Source organism: Lepidochelys kempii, chromosome 6 (assembly GCF_965140285.1).
Source record: "Lepidochelys kempii isolate rLepKem1 chromosome 6, rLepKem1.hap1, whole genome shotgun sequence".
Lineage (NCBI taxonomy): Eukaryota > Metazoa > Chordata > Testudines > Cheloniidae > Lepidochelys > Lepidochelys kempii.
The window spans coordinates 14,276,228-14,296,999 of record NC_136385.1 but is presented as its reverse complement, the minus strand read 5'-3'; the positions used below and the strand labels follow the sequence as shown (position 1 = coordinate 14,296,999).

Here is a 20,772-nt window from a genome sequence, read left to right as displayed (position 1 = left end):
CAAGCAGGGCTGGCACAGGTTCAGAGTAAGTGGGGAGGAGAGCGTGTGGTTTGTATGTTTTCTGGGGGATTTATAGTTGATAGTGCCAAGGAGTAGCTAGACAATTCAGTGAGAGGGGCATACAGTCAGGCTCTTCAACACCCACAGGCTGAAGAAGACTTCAGCAGCTGTTTACACAATGTGTACTGATGGGCAACACTGTTTAACTCTAGGACCCATGATGAGTTTGGCCAAGTCAAAGACAGGTTCTTGGCAGCTGCCCCGGACACAGGAATGCTGTTCCCAACAAGGAACGTGGCAGTGCCATCCTCTGCACAAGCTGCTGGTTACATTGTACTTTACACCCTCTTCCATAATGTCGCCCAGTTCCTGATTGGCTTATCACTTCAGAAACAATATTCTGCCTAAGAAAATAAGGTCACTCACTCACTAGAACCTGCTCCCTTTACTGTGAGGTTTTTTTGCTTTTGCTTACATTTGACAGCTTAAGTTTAAGTGAACCATGAAAGACTGCCCTGGAGATGATGTCCTCTAGTAGCAGGACAGGTAACACAAGCTTATTCCATAATAGCCCACCAATATGCCTCAGCCTACCACAGTAGTTAAATATTAATTGGCAGTGCTACCAAACAAGGGCTGAGAAACCAGACTGCCAAAAAACGAGTGACAGCATACTGGAGTTGAGACAGAAATTCAGCATGGATGCTATCAGAGCTAGACGAGGACTCACTGAGGCTTTGTCTACAATGGAAGCTGAACAACAATACAGACTAACATGGCCGCTACTCTGAAACAAAAGTTTTGGCATTCAGAGGTGTGAAAAAAAACACACACACACCCCCAAGCAACAAAAGTTTTGCCAACAAAAAGTGCCAATGTGAACAGTGCTTTGTTGGCAGGCGTGCTCACCTACTGACAAAGCTACCGCCGCTGTAGTGGTACAGTCGTGCCGCTACAAGGTGCGTAGTGTAGACAAAGCCTAAGAATCATAGAATACCAGGGTTGGAAGGGACCTCAGAAAGTCCTCTAGTCCAACCCCCTGCTCAAAGCAGATCCCCAGATCCCTAAATGGCCCCCTCAAGACTGAACTCATAACCCTGGGTTTAGCAGGCCAATACTCAAACCACTGAGCTATCCCTCCCCTACGTCTATACTACAGAAAAACAACACCCCCTGACTGACAAAAGTTTTGCCGACAACAATGCTAGTGTAGATAAAGCCTCAGTCTCTGTGGTGTAAGTTTTGGATATAGTATCCTTCTGACTGCTCAGTGTATGTTAAAGGCATCGCTTTGATTCAATCTTCTTCATTCTTCTGTAGTAGATGGAACACAATCCATTTCACTCCATCACACCCCAACCAGAAAGAGTCCAAGTAAGCTATAGCATCAGTACTCTTCCCCTCTCCCAGAGTATCCCCAGTATACACACTACCCACTAGACCCAACCAATAGCATGTTGGCTCTTATTCTATACTGGTGACAAAGCACCTTAAGAGTGGACAGACAGACCTCTCCAAATAAACCAGAAGGGAAGTAAAAATATGTAAGCTTAAATTACTCTGCCTGTCCTCTCTCACGACACCTTGATAATTTTAAGTTGCAATGCTCTCAAATCTCACAAGCTAGACAAGGCTGGACCAGGACAGTATTTGCTGAAAGATGTCAACAGCATGGGAAAATTTAGGTTGCCGTTCCCTCCAAATCAATGCCATCTATTAGACAAGACATCCCAAGGCCCTTACCACTTCTGCTTCAAGGGCCCATCCATGGTGCTTTTTAACTTAAGTAGGGGAACTAACCTCAGTGTCCTTTTCAAATTCAAATTACATGAATATGGCCAGTTGGAGCCCTTCAGATTCCCCCCACGTGGAATGAGAATCTCACTCTCATTGCCTTATGCATTGTGTTACCGTGTAGCTGTCATGTTCTATCCCAGAAGTAGCTGCATTTTATCTTTAGGTGAAGCATTCACTATACATCCCTTTGTTACTTCACAAGGTATTAAGCAGATTAGTGAGCATTTATAAAGCACTTGGAAACACTCAGGTGAAACATGCTAGAGAAGTTATGGTAGTTAAATACTCAAGCTACACACTTCTCAGCCCTCTCCTCTCCACTTATAGCTGCTAAAACCTTCCAGTGCTAGCTCCTGTACCTGACACCCAGAAGCACATCCATCAGAAGCTAGCTGCAGGGAGGTAGGATTGCATGAGAATAGAGGAAGGTGGGGCATATTGTGATTTATTCTAATCAACAGTTAAATTCAGCAGCTTCCTGATCTGATGCCTAGGACCTTGTACCTTGCCTCCTCTTCTCCCAAACCCTCAGGAGACTGGCTGTTGAGTAAAAACAGTACAATTTCTCCAGTCTGTACCCAATCTTTAGGATCAGCAGCAGTAAAAACCACAGGCACTTATTACACTGTGCATGTCTACACAGCAATTAAACACCTATGACTGGCCCATGTCGGCTGACTCAGGCTCATGGAACTTGGGCTATGGGGCTGTAAAACTGCCGTGTAGATGCTTAGGCTTGAGCCCAAGCCCTGGGATCCCCCTCCCCTCTCCCAGGGCCCCAGAGCCAGGGCTCAAGCCCAAGCCTAGACATCTACACTGAAATTTTACAGCCTCAAGAGCCCAAGTCAGCTGATCTGGGCCAGCTGCAGGTGTTTAATTGCAGTGTAGACATACCCCTTTTGGCTGTCTCTTTACCACCAAAAAAGGGCGTAAGCTACCCTGCTGCAAAATCCTAGTGGGGATAAGACACAGATAGTTTTTATTGTGATACAGCTGGGTGAAGTGTTAGTACTGACCTTGCTTAACTATGTCACAGTAAAAACTGCCTGCATCTCGTCTCCATTAGTATTTTATAGTGGGATAGCTAACACACGTTTGTTTTTTAACAGCTTGATAACTACCTATTTTGGCAGTGAAGAGACAGCCTGAATTCTGCATCCTCCCCGGTGCACAACTTGTGCAGATGTGTAACAAAGAAAGACACCTCTCCGTAAAACTTCTATTCAGTTTAAAGAACCTGTGTCTGACAGAACTGAGTGAAGGAGGATCAACACCAGTTATTTACTACCATACTGTAACCTGTAGCACATTTCACAACTCCATACTTCAATCCAGTTTGTTTTAGTTAAGCTCCTGGTGTCTCCACCAAGATTCAGAGTCCCCACACAGAGAGCTCACGCTGTTTACTGCAAGTACTGTTTCTACAGCAACAGAGATAAGCAGAGCATAAAGGTACCAACACTGCGCTTATTCAGTTCTCTTTTAGGGAACACCTGCACAAAATTTGAACAGGTATAGTCCTCTCTAAGAGAGGCCTTCAGAGCTGAAGGTGAGAGAAATCCAATCAAGTGTACTCAGAATCTTTTCCTGCTGCCTATACACATTACTCCCTCTCTCCTTGATGATCAAGTCACATGCTAGGTTTCATCCAAGTTTCTCAGAGCCAACTGAAGTATTGACAAAAGTGCTATGAGCAATGTGTGCTGGTAGCCTGTGGGCTGCTATGGAACCTCTCCCTTTTCCACCACTGTTTTCAAAGGTCTCCTTGTTCACAGTTGCAGGGGTAGAGCTAAAAGGTAGATCTGGAGTAGACACCAACCTAAAGGAATTTCTATGAGCCTACCTTTATGCTTTCTGTATGCCCTGGATTAAGCCACACCAGAGTAAACCCTCATTTGATTACAGTATGTGAATTGCCTTAATGTAGACATGGCTTAAGTGTTTCCCCCATTGGCTTCCACAAGAGGTGTCAGCCTGAGCAGAGAGTTTAGGTTTCTCACCACAGCAAGGTAGGAGACTAGGAACCTCCATCAACAGAGCAGATACAAACTTGGAAGCATCAAAGCATGCTTATGAGTGAACACATGCCACCCTGCAACTACACCTCTACCATGAATCAGACAGAGCATGTCTAGGGTGAAGGGAGCTCTCAGTTCCTAAGGACAATCTAGATCTTGGCATCTCTGCTGAGATGGAACCCCACTGTGGTGGTAGTTTTAGGTTTCATTTATAGACACACTCATTGTGCGAGTACCTCATATAGAGGTGTTTAGGACAAATCCATTAGTATTCCCATTTTCCAGATGGTAAGATTGAGGTACAAAGAAATTCAGTAACTTGCCTATAGTCAAATAAGAGGTCGCTGGCAGAAGTTATCAACAGAACTAGATCTCCGGTGTTGCAGACCAGTACCTTAACCAGCCATCTTTCCTCTCAATATAACTACTGCTTCACAAGGAACTGGACTAAGACTGACTCATGTCTCAGACCATTGAACAGTTGTGGGAGGTAACCACTTTCAGACACTACCAAGTTGGAACTGAAAGACATGAGAAAAAAGTTCCATATCCCATTTCCAAATACTTGTGCCATTCTCTGAATGCTCCCCCCAAAGGCCGACAAAAGTCCACATTTGTTCATTATGTGCATCACCTTTTGACTCCAGCTGATTCTCTTGATCCATTCAAACTCATTCTCCCTCAAACCTATTTAGCATTAGGGTGCCTGTTTCCTATTCCCATCTTCCTTCTCTAAAGTATTGAGAATGGGCAAATATCAGAGGCTGGAGAGACTCCAGCCAGCAGGGGCAGAAGCAGCCAAAGCAGTGACCTTTGGACTTTCAGAGAACTGTCTACAGTTTTGACTGGACTTTCTCTGTCCTGTGCTGATTGGCTGTTTGCTCCAACGTTTCCACTCCTGCTCCCTCACAGTCTCTTCCCCTCAGCTTCACCTCCACAGTGTCCTCTTATCCTCTTCTCTCCTGCCCTGTCCCCTTCTGCCTTTTGTTTTCTTTAGCCCCAGAGTTAGTTTTTTGGGATATCTTTAACCGAGCCTCATATCAACAGAAATGATCCCCCTTCTAGTTAAACCCACCCCCAAAATAATCATGGAAAAAACCTGCCATTTGCTGACATTACATTGCACGCTCTGCTTGCGCGTTATACCCCTTCTCCCATCATCATTTAGATTGTAAGCTCTTCAGTGCAGGGGCCATCTGCTACTTTCTATGCACAATACCTAGCACAATGGGTCCCTACACTGAGTTGCCCATAGGCACTTCCATAATAAACATATTAAATACATTAGCTAGACCAAAGATCTGACCTACTATGGAATTTCTTATACTGCTAGAAGGGAGAACTGGTTAATAGTGCTGTATTAATATACTAGAGACCACAAATAAGAGCAGAGCTCAGTATTGCGCATATACAACACTGATTATGGCAGGTCTCTCAGATCCTTAACTTCCTTCTCTTTCACAGTGATGAATATCTCTGGGCATTTTCATATGATCATTGGATTTGTAGTTAAATCCTAACAAAACAATGACTGTATAATTCTGAAAGCCACTGAACTGAAAGGTCAACAATGGCCACTGAATTAACTTTCAGAGTTCATACTAGCCATTTAGAGCCCTCCACTAAGCTCATCCTTGTCCTCTCCTTCCCTGGAATCAGCAAATCTGGTCTGTGCATCAGGAGTGTTAACAGCTTTCCCCAATGGTAGGGAGCAATTGCCCCCAAATGTTTGCACAGACAATGACCTAATTCAAACTGAGGTAAGAGCTTTTGTTTTTCCTCTAAACACAGTGCCACTGCCCCATCACATGAAGTGTCTGTCCCAAAGGACCACCTGCTTAACTGCATACCCAGAGTTGGGACTAACAAATAAGGATTAGTGAACAATAAAAAGCCAGTGGGGAGGAACAGGTATCCTAAGGAGTTAGTACCACCTCCAGCAGGGATAACCCCATAAAACCTGTTCATGCTCATTAAAAGGAAACACTGATGCTACTTGCAAACTTTGTTTAGTATCTGACAGGCAACTGAAAGTGCTCATCTACGTCTCTTCAGCTCAGTCAGCACTGCAGCTTACAAATCATGTTAAAGGGACAGTCAGTTTTTAAAAACAGCTCTGTTAAATAGTAAAGAGCAAATCAGCCTTTTAAATGTTTGTTTAAAGCATTATTTTCTGCACGTCTTAGCTGAGAGAAAATGAACACAACTGAGTCACATTTTAGTCTTTTTTTTTTCTTCAGATTCTGTCATGGGCTAGCACAAGGCTGCAATGTTTAGGATGCAAATACTGCAGGGAAATGCTTTAACATACTGTAACTGTTCCACTGACATTTCAGGGCATTCCAAGTAATCATTTCTACTGAAATTAGGTTCCATTAAAAATACGTCCAAAAACTAAGTTTGGGGCTAAATATGAGCAGAGTCTTTACAAGACAAGATAGTTTGCTGCCCACACATTGTTAGTGAAGTGAGCCTGAAACCCATTTTTTGAGGCCAAGGGGAGGAGTGAGTTGGTTGAAGTGATTAGTCTCACAAGTCCTGTCTAGACTAGGAAAGTAAGGTGTGTTTAGCAGCTATGATCACGTTACAGCTGAAGAGCATTCAGTCACACGAGGTTCACGTAGTGTGCTGGAGAACCACTTTAGTTGGTCCTCTTAGGTGATTTAACAAAGTATAGCCTGTCAAAGTAGGTGCTCACAGAGCATCTGTTCCCAAACTGGGAGGCAGTCCTAGAATACAAATATGGGGTGAATGTAACCCATCCAGATTCACATGCAAGTATATTTGGCACCTCTCACCTGCCCAAGCATCCACAGCTGCATGCATTTGGCAATCCAAGCCACTTCCCACCCCCACCCTGCCACCTCACACAGCCATAGTTGCAAGCACTTGAATAACTGGGATCAGGACTAGATTCATAGATATTTAGGTCAGAAGGGACCATTATGATCATCTAGTCTGACCTCCTGCACAGCGCAGACCACAGAATTTCACCCACCACTCCTGCAAAAAACCTCCCACCTATGTCTGAGCTATTGAAGTCCTCAAATCATGGTTTAAAGACTTCAAGGAGCAGAGAATGTGCTACCACACATGACACTGATCTCTTTTGTAAAGCACTTTGAGATCTAAAGTCAATTGTTAGCTATTACTACTTGGTACAGGCCAATACAAGAGATCCTAAGGCCAACAGAAGCCAGAGAAATCATTCTGATGACCACCCCAACATCCCCACTGCTAGGAAGCCAAGGGCTACTTGGCTTCCTTCCACTGGGGCTTATATTTTGATGCTAGCCTAGGTATGATCAATTTAGAAGCTGCAGATGGCTTAGAGTGGAAGACCCTGCCCACTCTTAATTCCCTATATCTATGATTGCTGTAGAACAGTGGTTCTCAACAAGGGGTCTGGGACCTATTGGGGGGGCAACAAGCAGGTTTCAGGGGCCTCCGCCAAGCAGGACCAGTGTAAGATTTTCTGGGCCCAGGGCAGAAAGGGACTGAAGCCTGGGGCCCTGATCCCCGCCATCTGAAGCGGAAGCCTGAGCAGCTTAGCTTTGCAGTGCCCCCTGTGGCATGTGGCCCTGGGCAGTTGCCCTGCTTGCTAACCCCTAACGCCAGCTCTGGCTTTTATATGCAGAAAACCAGTTATTGTGGCACAGGTGGGCTGTGGAGTTTTTGTTTGAGAGGCCTCAGAAAGAAAAAGATTGAGAACCCCTGCTGTAGAGGATGGGGATGTGTCCACTCTTCCATTTCTGTTGCTCCCCCCCCATCCCCACCCCCGCTGCAGTGCTTTGGGGTGCACTGATTTTGCCCTTTCCCCTGCTCCTAACTCCCAGCATAGCATTCTGAGTTACAATGGTCTGGCCAGTTTCACTGCTACTAAAAAACAGGAAGTATAAAACATACTATACTTGTATGTTTTACTCTACTGCAAAGGACATTTTCCTAGAGAAAAGTCCGTCTCTCATCCCTGCCTTGAGTGCTTCCCCAAAACACAGACTATGATCCCTCCTACAGCATAATGGAGGTCAGTGGCAGAAACTGTGGTTGAGCACCTTCCCTTATTCTATGACTCCACACACTGTAAAGCATATCTGAACTAGTGCCTGGGGGGGGATACTGATTTCAGAGTAGCAGCCGTGTTAGTCTGTATTCGCAAAAAGAAAAGGAGTACTTGTGGCACCTTAGAGACTAACCAATTTATTTGAGCATAAGCTTTCATACTGCGGACATCAAACATGTCTAAGCAGGTTCACATTTCGTATGGAAGAGCTCTCACTTTGTGCTGGTGGGGACAGAGTTTCTCTCATACAAAGCATCTGCAGATTTCATATGTGGATCTAGTCAGAGGTCAGGCCAAGCCAGTACTTAAATGGGAGATCTCCAAGAACACCTAGGGTCAGTGGGAGGAGAGTTGGTGGAAAGCAGTATCGGCCATTCTATAGGAGGCATTTTCTTCTATGACAAAACAGCCATCATGGGAGATGCAGCCTTTCAGATTATAAGTATTGCAGTAGGGTCCAGAGGCCCCAATCAGCAATCAAGGCACCCATCGTGTTTGATTATGTACAAACACAAAGAGATAGTCTGAGACAAAGACCCTTTGCCCTGATGACTTGACAACATAAAAGACACAGTGGCGGGCAGAATTTCCAGCTAAGGTAATGACACTTTATTGCTCTACATTCTAGTCAAACTGCTTTGACTAGATACAATGTTATTGCTCTTTATTTCCTAATTTAAACTTCATTACTGAACAGTTGTGGAACAATTTCAGTGGTGAGTGAAACAATCCCTAATTTCTCTCCCAAGGGTCTTGCAAGTCTTAATTCGTGTGTATATGGATAAGGCTTTAAGTTCCATTGAGTAACGAGAGGCTGAGATTTCTTATTCCTGTGATTCAAATATTCACCACCACCACTCACCCCCATGGTGTCCCTGAAGGATTGCTGAAGGGATTAAAATATGGAGTCTTTCACACATTGGTTCTAATCCACCCCTCTAGTGCCAACTGCATATAGCTCCCACCAATGACTATTTGGCAACTGACAGTATATGAAAGGCAATGTTTATGTTTCCAGTGGAACATTTTTACGCTATTAAAACTACCCACAATTACCATTCCATGCTCTTACTAACATCAGAGAAGACAAGGTTTGAGTAGGCCTTGAAGACTGAATTCCCCTTTCACTGCCATAAATCATTAGCCAGAACAGAAATTCTTTTTTATACCAATACTATTTAAAAGTCTGGTTGAATCCACCCAAACAGATCTGGGAAGCTGGGATTATTTTGCTCTTGTGCACTGAAACCAATGATGCTCCACTGACAGGAAAAGAATCTCCAGAACTAACAATACCTTGGCTCCATAACACAAGAGTAAGGGGCAGTAACTTTTCAAACTACAGAGCCATTTCTCTCCAGGATAGACTGTAGAACTCACTATCAGAAGGGACCACAGAGACAAATACAACACTGGGTGGGCACAACATGATAACTAAACACCTTTGTGGTTCTGTGAACTCAGATAGTGATACAAGGATGATAAAGTATCATGTTTCAGCCAGTAAAATGGTCAGAGGAATCTTCCTCTTGTACAGCACTCTACAAGTGGCCAAGTGCAATATGGAAAGGGTTTTAATTTCCGTCTGAAGCATCAGATACTGGTTGCTGCTGAAGACATGATCCTCGACTAGTTGGACCAGTATTCTGATGCAGTATGACAAATCAGACTCTTCAAAATGGCCAGATGACTAACCGGAAAGCCTTAACTCTTGTATTCACTACAATGTCCATCTGTACATGTCTGCATGAAAACAGAATTAAGTGGTGTCTTTGAGTGTGAAAAGTATTGGATTGACAGCCCCAGGAGAATGAATTTCTCAGTTCATTCTGCATAGGTAGAGCCTAAACATCTGCAGTTCATGCTTCCTACTCACACTACCATTCCTGCCAGCATAGCCTTGCAGGCGCTAAGCGGGAAGTTCAGTCTCCACGGTGGTCAAATGCCTGACCCATAGACTTGACATCCAATTGGTGTCATGCTGCTCACTCAAATACATTCAGGCCTGGTCTACACCTAAAAACTAGAGGGACTTACCTACACCGCTCAGGGTTGTGAAAAATTGTGCGTCCTGTGCGCTGTAGTTATCTTGACCTACCCCCACCACGCAGGGCTGTGAAAAATTGTTTGCCCTGTGATGTAGTTAGGTCAACCTACTCACACTATAGACACAGCTAGATTAAAGAAGCGTTCTTCCATCGACCTAGGTACTGAATCCCGGAGATGTGGATTAACTACAGCAACGGAAAAACCCCTTTCATCAATGTAGGAAGCATTTACACTATGGTGCTCCAGCACTGTAACTGTGTCCCTGTAGCAGACACGCTCTTGGACTCCTCAGAATCAAAGCTTGCATTTAGAAGAGTTTCTAGCCTTCTTTGCAGCCATGATAACTTTACAGAAAAAAACAGAATGTAAACTGATGAAGTGCAGCCTTCTTGACTCTGCTACAGCCCAATGCATTACCTAGTACATGGGCTCTCAAACTTTTTTTTTTGCTCGGACCCCCTTTGAAAATATATCAGGCAGTGATGACTGGCCCAAAAAAGTGACTCCCCCTCCCCTCCATACCACGCTACCTTTACTGCTGGGCAGTGCTGCCCTTAGAGCTGGGTGCATGGTCAGCAGCTGCTGCTCTCCGGCCACCCAGCTCTGAAGGGCTCGGACTGTCAGCTCCACACATGGCTCACAGCCAAAGCCCTGGCATGCAGGGGGCTGACACCTCATGAGCCCCTGAAGGGTCGCAACCCCCAGTTTGAGAACCCCTGGGCTAGGAGAATTACTTTTCCAGCCCATTCATCTCAACGAGATGTTAAATAGTTAATGCTGGTACTTCAGAGTTAACCCCAACAGATCTTCAACCACTGATCACTTTTAGCAGAGGAGATTAGGAAGGGGGTGGCAGTGAAGTCCAAATAAAGTGGTTGCATGGTAAATTCGAAGTCACTACAGAAAAGAAAGCAGCAGACATTTACAAAACGTTAATAAATTAAACGTCATAACCCCCATGTGACAGATCTCCCTATGAGACAAAGGGTTTGCCAGTGCAGATATACCAGTAGAGCTATACAAGCCACCCCCTCCAGTGGAGAAAGCTCATGCTGGCAAAATAACTCTTTGTTTACATCAGTTAACGCTATCAGAATAAGCCATTTTGATGGTATAGCTGCATCTACTCTAGGGTTTTTACTCACCTAGCTATGTTGGTTGTGGGTGTGATTTTTCTGGCAAAACTTTCACTGAGGTTTCTGCCACACTTACTTACCCAAGGCCACAGGAAGACCTACAAAACCAGATAGAGAACCAAGCTATGACTCTGTCCTCTGCTCTAATCCCCAGCCATGCTCCTTCTCCTGTGGTCTGAACTTACTTCAACACTGCTGTTTATTCAGCTCATATCGGCGCTAAACCATCAACACTACAACTATAGGTAAAAGAACCCCAAGTTCTTGGTAATTTTAAGTTTGATGACTACAGCCATTTTTAACAGGCATGGCTGGCAAACAATGACTTAACTATAAAACCTGTAGGAGTTACTTCAGAGTTTCCCACAGAAGCCATAAGGGGCTGGAAGTATGAAGAATTTGTCTTTCACTAAGATGTTTTCTGCACCAGATGTTTAGCCTGAAGATTATATCCACAAAAATTTAAGATGCAACCAACACTATCCCCTGTGGGATAGTGGGAGTGAAACCAATTACCCTACAGATTACAATTACTACCTCACCCTTACAAGGTGAGCACTAGTTACAACTCTCCAGCTTGCTCTCCGCAGGCTCTTAAGGCACAGAAGTAGCAACTGACTAGATGACAAGGAAAGTGACCTCTCTGGGAAACCTAATCCTAGAGATCAGTGCACCACTTCACTAGACTTCATGCCAACTGATTTTATTTTGAAGAGTTAAAGGATAAAGATTTAATTGCAGCAGTCAAAAGCCTGAGGGTTAGGGCAAAGAGACCAAGCTGACCATGCAGCTTAGCACAACTTCTCCAAGAAATGGGAATGAAAGAACACCAGCTTTTCTTCTTTTCTCTTAATGGGAACTCTGTTCCAGACACAGACACCATTAATAAAATCTCAGACTCTCTAAGGGAAGGTCTAAACTTAAAATGCTGCAGTAGTGCAGACGCATTGCTGCAGCTGTGCTGCCGTGGCACTACAGAGAAGATGCTACCGACACCAAAGGAAGGGATTCTCCTGTCAGTGTAGGTACTCCACCCGTACAGGAGGTGGGAGCTATGCTGATGGGAGAATTCTCCCATGAATTTAGCATTCTCTATCTTGGGAGTTAGGTCAATTTATCTGTCGCTCAGGGGTGAAGGGTTTTCACACCTCTGAGCTATGTAGTTATAGTGACCTACTTTCCTAGTGTAGATCTGGCCTCTGGAGTGCAAATACTAAAATAAGACAGACACACACAACCAGTTCAAACTAACTTCAGCGAAAAGCCGATTTCCTTCGGGCTGGTCTACACTGAAAAAGTACATCGGCATAGCTATGTCTTCAGGGCTGTAGCTATGCCAACCTAAGCCCAGTGTAGACAGTGCTAAATTGACAGAAGAATTCTTCTGTCGACTCACGGAGGTGGATAACTACGTGACAGGAGAAGCACCTCCTGTTGTTGTACAGTGTCTACAATGAAGCTCTATAGTGGTGCTACTGTAGTGTTTTAAATGTTGACAGTCTCAGGTTAAAAAGTATACTCAAGTCAGATCTGGGCCAATGTAATGCCAACAGAAAGCCACCCCAGTTTAAGCTACACAGTATCCCAACTCCTCCTCTCCCCATCTGCCCCAAATACTAAGAGATGCCTGTTTTGTCACAAGTAACAACTATACCAGTTTCTTATGTCTGAAAGCATATTCTTTGACCTGTGACTTTTCCATTTTTGAAGCTTAAATAGTCATAGAATCATAGAATATTAGGGTTGGAACCTCAGGAGGTCATCTAGTCCAACCCGCTGCTCAAAGCAGGACCAGCACCATCCCAGCCAGGGCTTTGTCAAGCCAGGCCTTAAAAACCTCTAAGGATGGAGATTCCACCACCTCCCTAGGGAACCCATTCCAGTGCTTCACTATGCTCCTAGTGAAATAGTGATTGGAAATATCCAACCTAGACCTAATATCTGCAACCTGAGACCATTGCTCCTTGTTCTGTCATCTGCTACCACTGAGAACAGCCGAGCTCCATCCTCTTTGAAACCCCCCCTTCAGGTAGTTGAAGGCCGCTATCAAATCCTCATTCACTCTTTTCTTCTGCAGACTAAATAACCCCAGTTCCCTCAGCCTCTCTGCAGAAGTCATGTGCCCCAGCCCCCTAATCATTTTCGTTGCCCTCCACTGGACTCTCTCCAATTTGTCCACATCCCTTCTGTAGTGAAGAGACCAAAACTGGACACAGTACTCCAGGTGCGGCCTCACGAGTGCTGAATAGAGGGGAATGATCACTTGCCTCGATCTGCTGGCAATGCTCCTACTTATACAGCCCAATATGCTGTTGGCCTTCTTGGCAACATGGGCACACTGCTGACTCATATCCAGCTTCTCGTCCACTGTTATCCCCAGGTCCTTTTCTGAAGAACTGCTGCTTAGCCAGTCAGTCCCCAGCCTGTAGCGGTGCATGGGATTCTTCCTTCCTAAGTGCAGAACTCTGCACTTGTCCTTATTGAACTTCATCAGATCTCCTGTGGCCCAATCCTCCAATTTGTCTAGGTCACTCTGGACCCTATCCCTACCCTCCAGCATATCTACCTCTCCCGCAGCTTAGTGTCATCTGCGAACTTGCTGAGGGTACAATTCATCCCATCATCCAGATCATTAATAAAGATGCTGAACAAAACCAGCCCCAGGACTGACCCCTGGGGAACTGATACTGGCTGCCAACTAGACAGCCATTGATCACTACCCGTTGAGCCCGACAATCTAGCCAGCTTTCTAACCACCTTACAGTCCATTCATCCAATCCATATTTTTTTAACTTGCTGGCAAGAATACTGTGGGAGACCGTATCAAAAGCTTTGCTAAAGTCAGGATATATCCACCACTTTCCCCATATCCACAGAGCCAGTTATCTCATCATAGAAGGCAATGAGGTTGGTCAGGCATGACTTGCCCTTGGTGAATCCATGTTGACTGTTCCTGATCACATTCCTCTTCTCCCAGTGCTTCAAAATGGATTCCTTGAGGACCTGCTCCATGATTTTGCTGGGGACTGAAGTGAGGCTAACTGGGCTGTTGTTCCCCGGGTTCTCTTTCTTCCCTTTTTAAAATATGGGCACTATATTTGCCTTTTTCCAATCGTCCGGGCCATGTATTAGGCTGGTAACAACCATGGTTATAACGTTCCCCCACAATAAGACACACTTGTATGATGTGAATTGGAGGCATTAAATGATCTGATTGACTGCCCACCTAAGTGGTTATATGTTTCAGTGGATAAGCTGGAGATGCTAGTCTCATTGCTACATGGGGTGGTAATGAGCCTGCTCCCACTATAAAGCCAGGGTGTTTTTTGTGGGTTGAAAGGCAAATAAAGAGACTAACAGTGAGAGTTTGATGGGTAAAAAGTGAATACTGACCAATCTTTGGCTGTAACGGATCCTCTCTTCCTCAGGCTCCATCTCTGACTCTTCTGAAGAGAGTGAGAAGGACACTCCGGGGCTACTGTCTTCCTCCTCTTCCTCCTTAGTAACCAAAATGAAATAGTGAAAGATTGCACACAGTTATTAGAAACTCTCCTTTAAGCCTTCATTTCTTCATTCGTGACTGTAACATTGCGCAATACAATGTACAGAGGCCACAGAACAGCAATGGGCTAGCTCCTGAAAAGAGTTACAAAGGGATCTCACTGAACTGGGTGACTGGGCAACAAAATGGGAAGTGAAATTCAATGCTGATAAGTGCAAACTAATGAACGTTGGAAAACAATCCCAACTATACATACAAAATGACGGGGTATAAATTAGCTGTTACTACTTTAGAAAGATCTTGGAGTCATCATGGATAGTTCTCTGAAAACACTCACTCAATATGCAGCAGCAATAAAAAAAGTTAATATATTAGGAACTATTACGAAAGGGATATATAATAAAACAGATGATATCATGCCACTATATAATTCCATGGTATGCCCACACTTTAAATACTGCACGCAGTTCTGGTCACTGCATCTCAAAAAACTGTATTAGAACTGGAAAAAAAGTACAAAGAAGGGCAACAACAATTATTAGGTGCATGGAACAGCTTCCATAAAAGGAGACATTAAAAGACTAGCACAGCTCATCTTAGAAAAGAGACGACAAAGTGGGGATATATTCATGGTCTATAAAATCATGGTGTGGAGAAAGCTAATATTTACTCCTTCATAAAACAAAAACTAGGGGTCACCTGATGAAATAGGCAGCAGGTTCAAAACAAAAGGAAGTATTTCTTCTCACAACACACGGTCAACCTGTGGAACTCATTGCAAGGGGATGTTGTGAAGGAAAGTAGTATAACTGGGCTCAGAAAAGAATTAGAAAAGTTCATGGAGGCTAGGTCCATCGATGGCTATTAGTCAAGATGGCCAGGGACGCAACCCCATACTCCGAGTATCCGTAAACCTCCAGCTTCCAGAAGCTGGAACTGGATGACAGAGAATGGATCACTTGAAATTTGCTCTGCTCTGTTCATTCCTTCTGAAGCAGCTGGCACTGGCCACTGTCATTTAGAAGGATAAATGGACCATTGGTCTGACCCAGCGTGGCCATTCTTATGTACTCCTTTCTCCATTAATTCCTTGGGGTTCTAGCTTGGCTCCAGGTGACTAGTAATCTGGAGTCATTACCATTTTCTGGTCTACGTGAAGTGAGTTTGTATTCTCAGTTCAGGGAGATGCCTCCACATTAGAGTCATCAGTAAGCCATTCCACTTTGGGATCAGAACCATGCTGGCTTCAAATGTATACTTAAACATACAGTGGCAGCAGGGTTGTAGCACGGTTTTCTTAGAGACTCAGATGTCTCTCTCCGAGAAGCATGTCTCCTAAATCATGCTGTAGACTCCTCCTCTTGATAGTTTGTAATGTGGTTCTCTGCAGCTCCCCCACTACCCTTCAACAACAACAAATCCACATGGATGTTTGTCAGGGAAAATCCGCAGAAACTCTTCTAACAGTAGTTCAACATACTTGCAGGTAGCATGACTAGAGTGACCAGATGTCCTGATTTTATAGGGAGAGTCCCAATTTTGGAGGCTCTCTCTTATATAGGCACCTATTACCCCCTACCCACTGTCCTGATTTTTTACACTTGCTATCTAGTCACCCTAAGTGTGACCAGTGTGGACACATTCGACAGCTCAGAATTTGCCCCACTGTAGCGCTATTATCACATGGAGGTGCTCTGATATAATATTGTTTGATCTTTTCTATGGGGACAAGATAATGCTGTATTATAACTAAATTAAAGAGCCCAAACTTTATGGCCTTGTCTTTCCTAGGCTGTTTGGGGAAATCTCCCATGGTTGGTAGCAATAGGAGTGATAGCATAAAAAGAACTCAAGCAGCAACTCGTGTTTTCACCATCAAGTCATATCTACCCATTATGAGCAAGATCAGACAACACGATGGTTAAAGTGCCAGTGCCCTGTTTATATTAACACTTCCGCCACTGCTACCACCAGTGACTTAAAGTTTATTATAGACCAGGAGTTCTCACACTTCCTTGCACCACGACCCCCTTCTGACAAAGATTACTGCATGACACCAGAAGAGAGGACCGAAGCCTAAGCCCGCCCAAGCCCCACCACCCAGGATGGGCCAAAGCCCGAGCTCTACCAGCCCGGGCAGGGGGGCCAAAGCTGAAGCCCAGGGGGCCTGTAACCTGAGCCCTGCTACCCAGGGCAGAAGCCCTCGGACCTTCACTTCAGCCCTGGGCAACGGGGCTCAAACTCTGGCTTCGGCCCAACAAGTCTAAGGCAGCATTGGCGACCCCATTAAAATGGGGTTGCAACCCACTTTGGGGTCCCAACCCACAGTTTGAGAACCGCTGTTATGGACAGTTTACATGGCTTGAGCAACAGTCAAACAGTTTTTTCTTATGTGCACAGACAAGCTATGGTATAATAACGAGGGCATTAGTAAATCATAACAGTGCCACAACACATGGTAAATTACATAGCGTAGTTGTGGTATAACAGGCCCCCAACCCTAGCAGTCTCATCAGAGAAGGCCGATTCAGATATTGGCCTACAGAATTAACTCTCCACCCCTCATCCTTAGAAGTGATCTTAGGCCTGGGCAGAGAGGCAGCTGGTTGGGACAGTGCAAGGAGATAGCATGGCTACTGCCTTGGTTTGGCTGTGCTGGGAACACATTCAGGATGTCAATCTCTGTGGAACTGTCAATCCAGCATCCTTCAGTAACACAGAACTCACTTTAAATTGCACATCTTATTAAAACAAAAGTTTCACAGATACCAGATAACTTGTCAATAACAAGAAGTCTTAACCTACTCTCCCTCTTCAGGAGTCAGGGAAAAACTCCTTACAAAGTTTTGTATTTAAGAGTAGTAAAAGACAAGACGGAAAGAAATCCCATCAACTCTTTCTCCCTGCCTCAGGGATAAAACCAACCTCTTCCCCACCCCCACCCAGTGCCCTGCTCTCTTTCTTCAAAAATGTTTTTTAAAACCATGAAACAAATATGAACAGTGCAATATAATAAAGAGATTAAACAATCCCCACATACAAATCCCAGCTCATCTCTGAGGAGAAAGGCAAAGAAGAGATAATGCCAGTGACTGGCTGCTCCTAAGAAGCCAGAATAAAATGCGTGGTTCACTGAGTTACATAAAGTTAGAGGGGTCGAGGAGGAGGGAGACCCTGGGCACTGGAGAGGTCACTAGACTCATCACTGTTGGCAAAAACAGGGGGATATGAAGAAAATCAAGTCTCTCACCAGGTCTCTTCTTCTCCTTTGTCCTTTTCTAGTGATGAAAAAAGATTCAGAAAAATAAAGAGAGGAGAAATTAAATCCCACGCATGGCTGTCTTCATCTTGGGTGCTCAGAGGCTCCTAGTATCCAGAAGGGATGGCAAGTCCCAGGAAAACAGCTCTGCTCGTAGAAGGGGGTCAGGACGGTCTCAGGGTGCCTGCAACACTCACCCTTCTCAGCATGGCTGGGAGCAGCCACACAGACATCCCCCCGTAAATAAACCCTCACACACCCAGTGAACAGACTCTCTGCCAGTTACAGGCAATGCCCCTAAGGGGAAAGTCACCCCACCCCCAAATCAACTCACCCCAGCCCCCCCACCTCCAAAATCACCCCACCGCAAATCTCCACCCACCCCCTAACTCACCCCAGCCCACGACCCCAAACCCCCTGCCCCACCCCCAGTCACCCCACCTCCAATCTCCACCCACGCCACCCTCTAACTCACCCCACACCCATCTCAAATCTCCTGCCCCACCCCCTCAATCACTCCACCTCAAATCTCCCCCTCTAAACTCACCCCAAGGGAGTTCGCACTTGGGGTGCCCTAGGGCTATGAGGGAGTCACTCCGGGGGGTGTCCCTCCCCTAACTCGCCCCCAATCCCATCTCCTTACCCCTAACTCGCCCCCCAGCCGCCGCCTCCCCCCCCCCGACCCGGCACCCCAAGGCCAAGAGTCTCCAGCCCCCCGCTCTCACCCCAGCGCCCCACTGCCCTGCCCGGCTCTGTCTCAGCGCCAGCGGGCTCGCAACCCGCTGCCATCCCCACCCCCCGCCCGGACTCGCTTCCCCTCCTCACACAGGAGCAGCCGCCGCCATTTTGAACCCGTCAGACTCTCACATACACACACACACAGGATCGGCCCGGCCGCCACACTGCGCCTGCGCGGCCGCGACCTCCTCCCAAGCGGCTTCCTCCCTCCCGTTCCAAGCAGGCTCCACTGGCCGCGCACGCGCAGCGACCTCCCTACCCCGCCACCCAGAGAGCGACGGGCATTCCCATGTGGCGCACGCGCACGAACCTCACGTCCTCTTGTCGAGAACGCCGGCGCAGGCGCTTTGGCTCAACCTCCCAACCATCCTTTGGCGCATGCGCAAAAGCCGCGCCACGAGTCCAACTGCGGTCTGCTCAAATAAATTGGTTAGTCGCTAAGGTGCTGCAAGTCCTCCTTTTCTTTTCGCGAATACAGACTGAGACGGCTGGTACTCTGAAACCGGTCTTCGGCCTATCAGCTTAATCCACCCTGGAACCCGTTCGCATGCGTAGTAGCAAACTCCAAAAGGCTCAGAAAATGCACAGCGGGTGACATCGGATGAAGCGAGCTGTAGCTCAGGAAAGCTCATGCTCAGATAAATTGGTTAGTCTCTGAGGTGCCACAAGTCCTCCTGTTCTTTTAGCAGAGGGAGTGTGGACTAGAGCTAGGGGCTCCCCCAGTGTGCTCCCCACTCCTCTGCACACAGACCAGGGGCACCTCCAGTGTGACGCCCTACGCAGCCATGGGGCTTCCCTAGTGTTACTCTCCACGCCTTCCCACAGTTCTGGGGCACCCCAGACTGACCCCCCACAGTCATGGGGCTTCCCCAGTGTAACCCCACCCCTCCCCACATAGCTATGGGACTCCCCCAGTGTGGCTCCATTGCTCCCCACATAGCCATGTGACCCCCGAAACACCTCCCCACACAACTTGGGTGCTCCCCAGTGTGACCTACACAGCCCTGGGGACATCAGATGAAATGAGCTGTAGCTCACGAAAGCTTATGCTCAAATAAATTTGTGTCTCTAAGGTGCCACAAGTACTCCTTTTTGCGAGTACAGACTAACATGGCTGCTACTCTATAACCCTTCAGTCACCTATTTGTACAGATCTCTGAGGGTAAATGGGGTATACCCATCCCAAAGACCCATTCCCACAGAACCGTAAGTGGCTCTGAGACCCCTCCCTACAAAGGCCTGGGGACATACAGCATATCACCTCCAAGACCCCTCCCCACACAGACCTGGGGTGCTCACAGTACAATCTGTGCAGATACCAGCTCCCTGTACAGTTGTGGAGGCACACACAGTAGAACGCCTCTGAGACCTTTCTCCCTAGAGCTCTGGGGATAAACACAGTATCTCTCCACCAGATGCTGGCATGGAGGTCATGCTGTATCATCCCCTCTGCCCTCTCAGGTGTCTCCAACCCCACACCCTGAAGGCACCAATGTAGGAATAGTTTCTCCATCCCACTCCTTGCCTAGGGCTGGTTGGAGCTGGGACAGGAAACCAGTACGTCTCCCAGTCTGCTTTCTTGTTCATCAGAATCTCACCTCTCATGAAAAAATAACAGAACTAGAGTTTCTAGCTGTTGCAAATAAACCTTGAAAACATGATCATGTGTAACTGGTGCAGAGAGGCCATGAGCAGAGCATTGATCTGGGGCTTGAGTTTTATTCCCAGCTCTGTCACTGGCCTGCTGGATGACCTTGGGCAAATTGTGCTGTTTCTCTGGGCCTCAGTTTCCCCATCTGTGAAAGGGGGATGATGCTGACCTCCTTTGTAAAGTGCTTTGAGATCTATGGATGAAAAGTGCTATAAAAGAGCAGGTATCCTGAAGATGTCTTTAAGATAACAGAGCAACTGCTCTGCTTTAGCTAAACTCGCTGTTTAACATATGATTTTTCGAAGTGTCCTAAAATCCACATGCTTGCTCAGATTGTCTTGAAAATGCCCGAGCCTCATAGGGCTCCAGGGTAGGCTAAGTGAGCCAAATTTGGGGTTGTTATACAAAGATACAGTGCCCCTGAAATTCAAAGCCCCTAAATTTTGTGCCATTGATATTTTCCAGCCCTTGTAACATTTTGTTTGCACCTAGGTCAAGCTGTATCAGGGAACTGACTTGGAAGGAAGAAGCAGGTGGTTGAGTCCCCAAGCCCCCTGGA

At 46.1% G+C, this 20,772-nt stretch overlaps 1 protein-coding gene across 2 annotated transcripts in view; it reads right to left on the bottom strand.

The window, feature by feature from the left end:
• Positions 1-18,784, bottom strand: part of KDM2A (lysine demethylase 2A) — an 83,832-nt gene extending 65,048 nt beyond the window's left edge. Inside the window, exons 1-3 of one of the 2 annotated variants that reach the window (XM_073346824.2) lie at positions 18,650-18,784; positions 17,816-17,843; positions 14,457-14,561 (exon numbers count right to left, since the gene is read on the bottom strand). In XM_073346824.2, coding sequence (XP_073202925.1) covers positions 14,457-14,561; positions 17,816-17,843; positions 18,650-18,669 — 153 coding nt within the window. In that variant the 5' untranslated portion in view covers positions 18,670-18,784. Of the gene's footprint in view, positions 1-14,456; positions 14,562-17,815; positions 17,844-18,549; positions 18,569-18,649 lie in introns of those variants that run through there. The other variant, XM_073346825.1, reaches the window with a different exon arrangement.
• Positions 18,785-20,772: the final 1,988 nt, after the last annotated feature.